The 13,882-nt window shown below is 41.6% G+C and overlaps 1 protein-coding gene and 1 pseudogene across 3 annotated transcripts in view; both read left to right on the forward strand.

The window, feature by feature from the left end:
• The first annotated feature begins 609 nt into the window (after nucleotides 1–609).
• Nucleotides 610–4,291, forward strand: LOC306919855 (eukaryotic translation initiation factor 3 subunit D-like; annotated as a pseudogene). The gene is made up of 2 exons: nucleotides 610–931; nucleotides 3,076–4,291. The product of its transcript is annotated as a eukaryotic translation initiation factor 3 subunit D-like (transcript).
• Nucleotides 4,292–6,836: 2,545 nt separating this feature from the next.
• myo1ea (myosin IEa) overlaps nucleotides 6,837–13,882 on the forward strand; it is a 105,421-nt gene continuing 98,375 nt past the window's right edge. For both annotated transcript variants that reach the window (XM_079497790.1, XM_079497791.1), the window contains exon 1: nucleotides 6,837–7,264. In XM_079497790.1, coding sequence (XP_079353916.1) covers nucleotides 7,262–7,264 — 3 coding nt within the window. In that variant the 5' untranslated portion in view covers nucleotides 6,837–7,261. The remainder of the gene's footprint in view (nucleotides 7,265–13,882) is intronic.

The following is a 13,882-nucleotide window of genomic DNA, read 5'->3' on the forward strand; positions in this document are numbered from 1 at the left end:
GTTATCAATTAAACTGCTTTTATGGTCATGTGCAGGAGGACACCTTGGTCACTAAAGCATAATCTCCTCACATCAATTATCTATCTTCATCATCTTCAAGAGCTGAAGGTGTCATCAGGCTCTTTGGGGATGAAGTAGCCTTATTTGCCCTCATCCAGCTGGTGACAGATATCTAAGATGCAGCGAGGATTCCCCGTGCAGGCGTTCCCCATGCTCAGGTTGCTCTGTTTGGAAAATCATTGTGCTTGAACTGCTGGGTGCCCAGGATGATGGTGATCAGAGTCTTTTACATGGTAGCGGAGACACATATCCCACAATCTGGGTATACCCACTGGCAAAACAAAGTCTGTCTCAAGAGACTATATTAGACTATATTATATTATATGTATCCCATCCCATAACCAGAGGGGCAAGATGTGTTACCAATTATGTGTTATAGGCATCGTCCTATATTGTACAGATTTCCATAATAAATCTGTTGGATGCTGTTAAAAAGGCCCTTCACAACAGCATTTGGGCATGGCTGACATCACAGTTCATTACATCATATCTCGAGCGTCAAGGCTGCTCAAAACCGGAGCACGTAGAGTTGCGAATTCACACAATATCATGGCAAAGTTCTCTGGCTATCTAACTCGGTGCAAGCCATCAGGATGGGGTGCCCTTGCAGTTCCAGATCAGCCCTACGTGTACACCTCTGATGAAGATGATCTCTTCAGCTCTGATGATGAAGATGGGAAGTTCTTCAGTTCCTCATCCTCAGCGCCAAAGGGAATTCCTACAGATCTGGAGACCTCCCAACTTGCACCCCAGGTTGCGGAGAATTTCAGCTCAGAATATTCAGACGAAGCTGAAGTTGAACGTGATTATGAGGAGGAAGATGAGTATAGCGAAGACTCCGAAGAGGAGAACGAAGAGGAAGAGGAAAATGGTGCATTTATATAAATGGTGCATTTATATAGCGCCTTTATCCAAGGCGCTTTACATAGATTGTACATTACATTCACCCATTCACACGGAATCTGATGTATGATGATAAGAGCGCCCCTCACGTCACACAAGTGTGATTTTTCTTTTTTGAATAACAAAGTAAACCTTGAAAACACTTGCGTTCTAAGGACTCTAGCCGGATCCCTCATCCAGTGTAATTTTGACTATGCTTGCACTTCATGGTAGATGATGGTACACTAGCATCACCAAGAGAAAAAGACAACTGCAGACCATCTAAAAAGGCTTGTGAGATTCCTTCTCAATTTTCACCGCAGATTTCACCTAACCTGAGACCACTTCATTAGGTAGATGGCTCAAGGTGGAAGAAAGCACTTCAACTCTCAATAGGTCTGGTTTTCAAGAACTCTCCCAAGTAAAAAAAATCACACCTGTGTGAACTGAGTGGTGTAAGGTCTTATATAGACTGATCAGCTGTGGTCTGACGTAATGTCTGACGTAATGAAATCACACCCGTGTGAACTGGGTGACCATAGCAACCATGCTCATTTTTTGGTACGAACAGACACGTATGCTAATTTTTTGGTACGAACAGACACGTAAACTAACAAAGCCAGTTGTAGGAGTGGTTTACACCACTCAATAACAAAGCCAGTTGTAGGAGTGGTTTACACCACTCAAAGAATAATAAGTATTTCTAGTAGTCTAGTAGCTATCACTTTATTTAGTTTCATCCTGTTTGTAAACGTTCCCAAAGAAAATCACACTTGTAAAGTGAGGACCGCCCATTGTGGCTGCCACATAACATCACTAGTGGGGTCCTGTTTAAAGACAACATAACGTCACTAGTGGGGTCCTGTTTAAAGACAACATAACGTCACTAGTGGGGTCCTGTTTAAAGACAAACATTTAAAATCCATATTTGGCTGCCACATGATGTCACGAGTGGGGTCATGTTTTGTTGTTTTTTTTGTTTTTCCCCAAACATTAAAAGTCCATAGACTTTGCTGCCACATGACATCACTTCTGAAAGCCAGACGTTAGAGGGGCTAGCAGGATGCACATGCAGATCCGCCACACCACACCCGTCGCTCCCGACATGTGTTGCACCGTGCTTTGCGGTTAGGGTTAGGTTTTGGGTTAGGTTTTGGGTAGGGTGTCATCCGTATGACATCATAGTGCTGACATCATAGCCTGGACTCCATTATGGGCATATACATACAAGGAATAGAGATAGTGTAGTCATGAGATCCTCTTATGGGCATAAAAAGAACCCATGCAGACAAGTGACAAACAGAGAGAGATGCGTCCCCACACTGGGATTGTTCCAAACGTGTATTGGCATAGTATTGAACACAGATTTCAAGAAATCTTGGGGCGGCTGTTAAAAAGGCCCTTGTCATTGTCAATTGATGTCAGGTTACCATGGACACCTACTATTGCCGCTCAGAGTACTTGGAGGCCCGCCGCAGTCTCATGTCATGGACCTCCAATGGTCGCATGACATCATCATAATCATAATGACATCATAGACCTGGGTGTCAAGGCAGCTCAAAACCGGACCGAATTGAAAAGTGACAACTTCATGGATAATTTTCCTGTTTTGTGATCCAGGACAATCCAACAGGATGGGGCCCTTGTGCCGTTCCAGAGAAATTCAAAGACATGCCCTATCAGCCCTTCAGCAAATTGACCGTTTGGGAAAGGTGGCTGATTGGACTGGTGCAACGTATCAAGATAAGAGATATACAAATAAATATTCCTCTCAGTTTGGGGGTGGTAGTCAGTATGCGTACTTCCATGAGGGAAAAACTAATAAAATACGCACATCACTTAGTAGAGGTGCTGGGTTCAAACGTGACATCAGAAAAAGAGAAAAGAACCCACACACTCATCTGCTCCAAAAGTTATACTTTATTGACAACGTTTCGAGCCAAGGCTCGGATTTGACCAGATGAGCCTTGGCTCGAAACGTCGTCAATAAAGTATAACTTTTAGAGCAGATGAGTGTGCAGGTTCTTTTCTTACTTCCATGAGGAAGTTGGTATAGTCGCTGCCAAGACATCGAAGACTGCTTACCATCACCACCATCATTACAATCGAAAGTGGCCTTCTGCGTATATACAGTATGCAGGGACAACAAGGACCGTAGAAACTTTCTTCATTCCAACCTGCCCAACAGTGCCATGCGTAGGCCGAAGTGGGACCAGAAACGGCAGAAGTGGTTCCAGAAATCCCAGCTGAAGCCCAGATTCTCTTCTGTCGAGGTGAGGAGCGAATGTAGGAAGAGATGGACTTCCAGGCTGATAAAGATGAGATACATGGAGGTTTCTGATCCTATTGACATTGAGTGCTGCGGCACGTTGAAGCAGTATGACAAGGCTTTTGATCACTACTCGCAATGAAATACAACTCAAAAGCATCAAGAGAGAGAACTTCCATACTGTCACTACCTCAGATGATCCTGTCATTCACAAGCTGGCTTGCCACTGATGCCATCTTGGCCGTCTTGATGTGCTGCACACGCTCAGTCAACTCTTGGGATATCATTGTGCAGAAAGTGGGAAACAAGCTCTTTTTTGAAAAGAGAGACTTTGATTTTTTGAACTGTGAGTGAGACCGCTAGTGAGCCACCCCAAGATGAAGGCAATTCTTTCAACTCTCACCGTAAACTGGCTATGGAGGCCATGTACATCAACCATGGGAGAAGAGGATTACACGTTTCCCAACCTCAATCCTCCTTTGTGGAGGAAGACATGGATAAGAGTGATTTGACCTCTGTTGCCTACAGGTACTGCCTCTGGAAGCTAGGTGAGTACATCGACTTGGTTGTTCGCTGTGAAGATGACGGTGTGATGACTGGAGCCAACGGTGATGTGTACTTTATTAACATAAAGGCCCTGAACGAGTGGGACTCCAGGCATTGTAATGGAATAGACTGGCGTCAGAAGTTGGACTCCCAGAGAACAGCTGTCCTGGCCACCGAGCTGCAGAATAACAGCTACACACTGGCACGCTGGACCTGCTGTGCCATACTGGCTCGATTTGACTACCTATAAAGCTGGGATATGTGTCTCGCTACCATGTGACGAACTGATCTCTGCTCGCCACATCAGCCTGGGCACCCAGCAGCTCAAGCCCAATGTTTTTGCCATACAGATCAGCCTGAGCATGGAGAACACCTGGGGGATCCTCTGCTGCATCATACAGATCTGCCGCAAGCTGGACGAAGTACATCATCCTCAAAGATCCTAACAAGCAAATGATCCGTGTGTACAGCCTGCCTGATGGCACCTTCAGCTCTGATGAGGAAGATGAGGAGGAGGAAGTTGATGATGACTAGGAGGAAGATGATGAAAATTGAGTTGTGTAGATTGACCAAAGTGTCAATTTTGTTCTACTGCTATGCCGGCAGAATGTGGAATGCTCAACCGACAGTCATAATAAAATCACACCTGTGTGAAGTGAGGGACGATCTTATAATCGTACATCATCATACATCATCTCATTCCGGCCAATCAACATTAAAGACCTTCGTCTTTAATACCCTTACTTGATGATTTATTACTTAATCATCTATGTTTAGGCTATATAGCTCATTGTGTATATTGCGTGTAGCTTTTAATCATGGTTTAATTTCTCTAACCATGCACCAGTGCTTATAGTCCAGCAGAGGGAGTTATTTCCCTAATTACATCTTTACTACTAGCCAGACTGTGTGTGTGTGTGTGTGTGTGTGTGTGTGTGTGTGTGTGTGTGTGTGTGTGTGTGTGTGTGTGTGTGTGTGTGTGTGTGTGTGTGTGTGTGTGTGTGTGTGTGTGTGTGTGTGTGTGTGTGTGTGTGTGTGTGTGTACGCACGCACGCACGCAGGCGCGCACGCACGCACGCACGCACATGACATAGGGTTATGCACAGTCAGGGAGCTTGCTAGACAGGTTACACCCAGACAGAACGAGATATATACGCAGTCGCAGACATAACCCAGCTCTTGCCTACATCAAAAAGCCTCACCCATGGGCCATGACTGGAGACTGGCGGTGTGAACAAGACTGTCACTGTGACACACATGCACTTCAAAGTAGGCCTAAATACATTATCCTAAAATAAAGGCTCATTGTGTTGTGTTATATTTTATTTGTTTGAACTGGCAGAAGACAACAGGAAATGGGTCCCTTATTATTTCTTAGTTCAACAAACAAAAATAGTGCCAAGTTGCCAACATCGTTATTTCATTTGGTACACTAAAATCATGAGTGTTAATTTAACTCTGAGGGTATGCATCAAGAATAGAAATAGAAAACATACTCTCTTCCCATGCCTTCGGCCTGGTGTGGAGACAATAATACACCGCCAGCCTACATATGGTACAGGAGCATAAATGATTTAAAAGCAACGTTTTGGTCACTGCATGAGTCATCAGTGATGACCTTCAGGCATCAACTCTGACTCTGAGGGTGTACAAATAGAACAAGCAGAAGCACAGTGAATATCACCTATTAGTCCTTTTATCATTTAAATGTTTCCATTGATCAGCCTCTTATTGATCAGGCACCTATATATGTCTTAGCTTTTCTATTTATCATTAGCATAAATGTATTTACCAGTGTTGCATGGTAACATGATTATGCATTTACCATTCCTGTTTAGGCAACCTCTATGATTAGGTTTGATTTTGCTCTGTTGTTTTGATGAGATTTAGATTAGAGATCACACCAAACCTGATGTAAACCCCAGCTAAGCAAAGCAAAGTTCTTTGTTTACCCAGGGTGAATGGACTAAGCTTGACGAACTTGTTTACAGCCAGACCCTGCTCATAGAACATTTCTAAGGGTTTAAATCCTTGCTCAAGGGCACTTCAGCGGTGGTAATTTTAATGTGCCGGTCCGGGGACACGAACTGGCGACCTTCCGATAACAAGACCGCTCCGCAAACCGTTCGGCCACCGCTGCCCGCTATATTCCTATATATATTCCTATATATTCTGACAGGATTACACACACACATATTCTGTCTCTCAATTTACATCTGAATGTGTTAAAAAACATGTAAAAATAATTCAATAAACAGAACGTTAAAAAAAGGATTACACACACACACACACACACACACACACACACACACACACACACACACACACACACACACACACACACACACACACACACACACACACACTTACACCACTGTAAAAGGGTGAGGCCATAATTACAATGATAAAAAGAAATCATGTACACTAACCATATACATTATAGCCCCTAAACAAGAATGAAACATAATAGTAATAATAATATTGGATACTTTATTAACAGTTTGCAGAAAAAAGCACATATCATCATCATCAGCAGCAGCAGCAGCATCATAATTATAATATGTATTATATTATTATTATGAATAGGCTATTAATAATCAAGAAATGTTACACGAACTGTTAATTGCATTATTTCACAATCACAACAAAAGTTACCACTAAATAGCCAAAATTGGCAAAATGGCAACACATTAGACAAATGTGATCTCATAGATCTTCTATTTTTATTTTATTTCTATGGACTAGACTAGTTAAATACAAATAGGCCTACCTATACACCCCGTGGTGGTTCTGAAACTATTTAATTTCAATAAGTTATAGGCGCTACAGCTACACTCTCAGAGTACAGTAAGACCTGTAATGGACGGGTCCATCCATCAGCTGGTATAGGGGACCCCCTGGAGCTCAAGGACCCCTTGGGCCCCCCGGACCCCACTTTGAGAACCCGCGGACCTCTTGGACCACCTACTCCGTGCAGTCCGTGCGTGCTGGAAGAAGTGCGCATGCCCACAGGGGGGAGTTCACGGCTATGTAAAGTTACTCATGAATATTAAAGCAGCGTTCGGCGTCCAGCGCTTTCGATAGGACCGCCCGGTTTCAGTTTCCTGTGTGGTGTCTTCCATGTATGGATCGAGAGGTCTAGACCGCTATCATCAACTCCACTCCAGTGTTCAACAGTACTTACCTTCTGTCACCGTGTCGTTTTCTACACTGTTTTCTATCGCCTCGGAGCCGAGGAGGAGCATCATCATCCGTGCGTTCCACACGGGGACAGGGGGGGAGACTACAAAGAAATCTGCTGCTGTCGTTGTATGTAGTGGATTTGTTTTGGCGTTGCCGAGCTGGGGTAGTATATACTACTGTGGCTTAAATGCTAAATAACGACACTTTTTCATGTAGTTGATAGGCTTAACTATCATTCATCACACGGGTTTTTGTGGATAGAACGGAGGACGAAAAAGGAATACTGCTGCGACTGTTCTTACAAAGAAGAAGGGAGAGAGGATGGTAAGTGATGGGCTTATTTATTTTGTATTATTTTCTCGTGTTTCGTCAACACACACACATACAGCCTCTGTGGATAATAACTTCAGGCTTGTCCTAGTAGTAATTGAGTTTATATCACAAGTTGGCACATTTTAGATCATCAATCCAATCGTACCGTGTCCGTGACCCCCCCTTCCCTCTGTGTTTTGTCAGTCCTGGATTTATGGACTTTTTATAGGGCTAGTCGCTAGTGTAAGTAATTAGTACTAAATACTGACCAAAAAGGTCCTGTCATGGCTTTCACTTGCCTTCTACCCTACAGAGATAATGAATGGCTTCCAGGCAAATAGACATTTTGTCACCGAACATTATGACATGACATAAATCCCTTTTTAGAAGGAAAACCGGTTTGCCAAGACAGGAGATAGAATGTGCTGAGTGTGTGTGTGTGTGTGTGTGTGTGTGTGTGTGTGTGTATGTGTGTTACATGGAGACAGGTTTTCCTGGTTACTGAATACCATCCCTATAATGCAGACCTGCTTAGTTATGGAGGAGGCGCTGTGTGGCCTTTTATCCTTTTGTATTTTGCCAACAATTCCCCAAACAACTGTCTTTGTGCCAGAGTTCCCACAGTGGCTATCAGTTGCCATAATAGTTGAATTGATTTTTATGAAAAATGGCCTAGAGCTTGTTAAGGTAAATTCATATTACATACATACCGGGGTATATAATAAGGTGACTGACAACAGTGACACATTGTTTATGGTTTTGAAGTGTTCATTTGTTTTGTTTGTGTAAATTCTAAACGTAAAATACATTTCCTGGTAAATTATGTTGTACTTTAAAAGATGGTGATGAGAATGAGATCAACGTCCTTTGTTGCATGGTGATTCTATTGAATGTAGGCTATATCAACTTCAACCCTTTCATTTCCTACCTACAGGCAGGCCTAAAAACCTGCTATGCATTCTGGGTTCCTGTTATGTGTGTCAGTAAACACTGTATGGAACCTGCTGTGGATCAGATTTCCCCCCAGAGAACCTTAAGGAAGGTTTACATAATGCATAGTGCATTTACCATAACAGAGAACTTGAACTTGAGCCAATCTGAAACTCTCAACAGGGATGACCTAATCATAATGTACCTTGAAATGCTGTCTACTTTAACATTTTCATGTCAAGGACCCCAACATTAATTCATGTGTCATCAGTAGACCCCCATATGAAAATATTTTGTGCCAAGGACCCTCATACAAGATTTGGGTTCACTGTTGTTACAATCTTTCACATTCTTTCAAGATTAAAACCGATGGTTAAACTGCTTTATTTCGCTGGGGATCCCCTGGAACTCCATCAAGGACCCCTGGGGGTCCCTGACTCCCTGGACCCTCACTTTGAGAACCACTGCTTTATAATAACAAGTAACTGGCTCACTTGAACTTCAGTTTAGAAGATCACTGACTGAGCAAGTCATTTACAGATATACAAAACTAGAATTTAAAGATAAAACGGTTTAGTGGCAGGCACTACTTATTATGCTGCTCTTAGTCTGTTGAACTTGGGCATCTTATTATTTTGACTACTGCTTTGTACGCTTATTATCCTGACATGTGTGCCTAATTTCAGAGGATGTGACCAGGACTGGTTTTCTCCTTGTGAGGTAACTTTAATCACAGTAGAAAAGAAGTCTAAAATCCTAGGCAATGACAGAGTTTCTGAACATAATTGTGTTTAAGGAGAAAATGAAATGTCTCAACTACGAAAGCTGGACAGAGCCAGGTTTCAACGGCTATGAGATCTCCAAGTGAAGTCAAAATAGTGTGGTCTTTTATTTCTCATAGGCTTTTTGAGGGCATGACCAAGTTCCCAGTGGTGGAAGTAGTTGGATTGTTTTACTTAAGTCAAAGTAGCTATACTACAATGTCGACATATTCTATTACAAGTACAATTTTACTTGAGAAAAAGTGTTCAAAATAATATACTTAAAGTACTACCAATGTCCCAAATACTAAAGTCCCATTTTACAAATCTTTCAAACGATTTCGAAAATAGCAGACCTACAAGCTCACATGTTGTGAGCTTGTATGGGTGAATGTAATGCACAATCTACGTAAAGCGTCATGGATAAAGGCACTATATAAATTTACCATTTGTAGGTCTGCTATTTTCGAATAGCCAAGTGTAAAATAGGGCTTAAGTAGTTAATGTACTTTTTGAAATAATAATCAAAATCTAAAGTGACTTAGTTGTAACTAAAGTTTTCAAATAATTGTAGTGGCATAAAAAAAATACAATATTTGCCTCTAGAGTTATTATAGGGCAGTAGAAGTATAAAGTTATAATTATTTTTGACACTACAGCAAAGTAAAAGTATATCAAATTGTACTTGAGTACAGTAGTTACTACTTGAGTAAATGTACTTAGTTACTTCCCACCACTGCCATTAGTCGGGCTAGAAAGGAAAAGAGCCGGTCGGTCTGTCACTCTTGACAGTCTAGAGTACCAGACAGTAGCGTTGCTCATAGGCTGCGTTTCTGCCAGATGCTGAATAGTAGGTCAGTATGACAGCATATGGTTTGCATTAGCTTCTCCTATGAGGAGGTGCATACCCGGTATCCCCCCCCCCCCCTCCCCTCCCCTCATTTCAAAGCCTGTGTGTGCTCCATTTTCAAACCCATCACTGCCGAAGAGATCTGCTGTGGAATTCCACCCCTCTCTCTCTCTCTCTCTCTCTCTCTGAAAACAGGGTGAACACCCATTCTGTGGGACCTGGGAAACTCGTTAAGCTTGTCACCGTGGTTGACTGAAACTCACACACTTCACTTGGTCAAACTCTACATGTCTTTTGGTCTCTATTGTAAAGCAGCATTTCTGCATTTTCACCAGTAGGTCTTCTTGTAGGACTGGTCAATTAACCGGAAATATTTTGAATGTAACATTTAGAACCAATAAACGACTTAATGTTACTCTCATGGAGGTTAATTGAATAATCGAGAAGCACGTTTTTATATCTTCCATATCAACAATTGGACACAAAGTTTGAATAGATTGTTTTTTTAAATGGACTAAATCGATTAAACACTTAAGCCCTGTACTTCTTTGTACAATGACTGCGTTCAGAAATTGTGAAAATAGACAATCTACAAGCTCACAACGTGTCCATTGTCCAATCATGATGCATTGTGATTTTATATGTCTCCTATTTGAACAAAAACAAACAAAATGTTCATTAATCACAATCATGGCAAAAGTTTGAAAGCCCTAGCTTCTTGTAATTAAGAGATTTGTGAATGGTGAATCCTTCCACTGTTACCTTGTACTAAATTCTGCCATTTATTGAGTTAATCCTGCCACCTGGCATCCATATTTGTGCCTTATCATTATACTTGGAAAACCTTAGCCAACCTTAGCCAATCTACAAACTCAAAATGCCTCACGATGTGACTCCCTGTGACCTTGGTAGATTGGCTATTTTCACTATTTTTGAAATGGGGCACAAGTTGTTAAAGCCTTTTTCTGATGAGGCTGCAAGTTCTCTCATGGTCTTTAGTCAGCAGTGTCCAGCTCCTCTGTCTAGACTCTTATCTCAACATTTTGGGTCTGTATATATGTTTTAACCAGTCAACAAGCCCATAGTTTTAATTAGGTGTCATTTGGAACTCTATTTAATTACACGTCTTCCAGAAACATCAGCTGCAATTATGTTATGACAGTCAACAAAACGTCCCTACATTTGTCTAAGAGTGCATGTATGTGAATGTTATAATATTATTATCAATTATCTTAATAGACGAAGTGGTTGTGCCATTAATAGACAAGTGGTTGTGCCATTAACCAAACATTGAACGTTCTTGTTTGTGTCTTGCTGTTTATTACTAAGCCATGGAAGTGCACTTCTGTTGGCTCACCACCAACCATGCCCTGAATACCAGCAGTGATGAGAACTGCATTCCACTGGATGTTTTGTTTTGCTATGCAGGTCTTGCTAAAAGGTCTAGGTCTATAAAACTATTCATGGTATGAATTGCCAAGAGATGAAGCATCTTTGGCATGTTGATGTCTTTGTCGAACTTTATTGTTACAGCCTGGTGCTGAGAAGCTGCAGGCAGCTATACCAAATGTATCTTTAGGGTTAGGGTTTTTATGTTCTGTACGAGGCTGGTTGTCTGTAAGACGGTCTCCGTTTGTCTGGAGCTCAGCTAATCTCATAAATTGCTGGGACTGACCAGCACAAGATGCCAGAAGCCAGGCCAACTTAACTCAACTCATTTTGTTTTATATTGTTTTGAAATGTATTTAACATACATTGAACATTTTAGCCCTCCTCTATTTTGGAAATGATGTCATATGGCAGACAAGACTTTCTAATGTTTGTTTAGAGCACGTACACAAATATAGAGTACAAGGTTTGTTAAAATACGTGAGGCGCCCCTCACTTCACACAAGTGTGTTTTTATTTTATTCAATGGAGTTTGGAACGGGTTGAAACCGTGCTCAGATTTGATATGACTGACATCATCAATAGACTAGAAATAAACTTTAAAAGCTTGCAGCATGTGCCTTTATTCAAAATGTGATGCATGCACATATCAACCCAAAGTAATAATAAATAATAATACAACTTTATTTATATAGCACCTTTCAAAATCGCATTACAAAGTGCTTTACATAAACAAACGGCAAAATAAGCAGCAGGGAAAAAAATTAAATCTTATTAAAGATTGGCAGTGAAGGCTAATCGATAAAAGTGCGAGACCGGACCTGGCCTTGTATATATGGTGAGAAGGAGTGTGAAATGGATTCTGAAGGAGATTGGGAGCCAGTGTAGGGACGCTAAAACATGGTCGAATGTCCTGGAGCCAGTTAACAGGCGAGCAGCATTCTGTACTAATTGAAGACGATGAATGAACAAAGTACATGTGCTGGACAAATGACAGTTCATTCAACAGACAAATAAATAACGTTCTCAACTTCTCGTGTGTGTGTGTGTGTGTGTGTGTGTGTGTGTGTGTGTGTGTGTGTGTGTGTGTGTGTGTGTGTGTGTGTGTGTGTGTGTGTGTGTGTGTGTGTGTGTGTGTGTGTGTGTGTGTGTGTGTGTGTGTGTGTGTGTGTGTGTGTGTGTGTGTGTGTGTGTGTGTGTGTGTGTGTGTGTGTGGTGTCTATCAATCTATATCTCGCCACATGAAGTGAGGGGCGCTAATATATTAAAGTCTAACTCATGGTGATGTAAAACAAACGGTGCCAACACAAACATTTTAGGCCATTAACAATAAAGAGACAATATGACGTAATGGGTTACAAAATGACGTAAGTTTTCCCTTCATTGTCAATGGCGTTTATTAAACAAACATTGAACTAAAGACGAACATTATATCTGTATATAGGAGGAGCTAGCGCCCCTCAATAATATAAATGTCCGTAATAAAGGAATGCACAGGCACTGGCCCTAATCTGGCCAGTGCCTCCGTCTCTTCAAATCCGGGCGAGACCAGATCATACATAAATTACATACTTCACTCATAACAAAGGAAATAGAGTACGTCACAACTGAGCGGTTAACTCAATCTGTGGGAAGATAGCACAATATGCACTAATAAGCTAATGACTTGTCTGACTTGTTTACTTTGCTTTACCTGTTCTCAGCTCATGATGAAAATGATTTCCTTCAATATTCATCTATTTACATATTAACTCCCTTCCTCCACCAACATGGAAAGCTATTATTAAGGCTAGACTGCTGCTGTGGACTTCTCCTTATCTGTGTCAGTGTAATCTTGAGAATGTACAAATGGAATCAAAGTGTCAATTTGGTTGAACCATTTGTGAGTTCCATGACAGTTAAACGAAAACTCAGGCTTTGACAGTGTAGTATACATGTATCCCATGATCCCATATCAGGTGATGGTACATCTGTGTCAATGAGACGGTGGGTGGCTTCTCATTCTGTCCAGTGGAGGCCTCAGTCACTGATGCTGTGTCCTAGGACGGTGGGTGGCATCTCATTCTGTCCAGTGGAGGCCTCAGTCACTGATGCTGTGTCCTAGGACGGTTACTATTGTTTTCTCACTGCTTCCCCTTCAGACAAACTCTGCTATTTCTAATGTCTGTCTTATGATTGTGTGACAGTGTGACACTATTTCTTGACCTGGCATGAGTCATGATTATATTGACTCATGCTCTTTTAATAGCTGTCACCTCGGGGAAAATACCTTTTTAGATGGTAAGCTGGTAATGAAAGTGGTCAAGCAGGCTTTACTACTTGAGAGACCATCAGACTGAAAGAGACGGGCCTATGGAGACATACCACCAATTTCAATTACCGTTACCCAAAGACATGCTGTTTTTGCTGGACTTTGCTACAGAGATAACACCCAGATCATCTCTGACGTACTCTTCTTATCCGTAGACTTCCATGTCCACTCCAAATGGAAGGAAGAAGACCGTTTTATCTAATTTTGCCAGACGCTGAACTCAAAGTGGAAGATATGGCTAAACTAAAGCAATGTGAGATAAATCGGAGTGGAATGATTGTCTTTTTTCTATCTCTGCGATGGATGATGACACTCTGTCTTTCTTTTATCTGTATTGTATTGTATTGCATTGTATTGTACTGTATGTTTAGTTTTACTACCATTTTAAG

The sequence above is a fragment of the Electrona antarctica genome, assembly GCF_951216825.1.
Source record: "Electrona antarctica genome assembly, chromosome: 3".
NCBI classification, from domain to species: domain Eukaryota; kingdom Metazoa; phylum Chordata; class Actinopteri; order Myctophiformes; family Myctophidae; genus Electrona; species Electrona antarctica.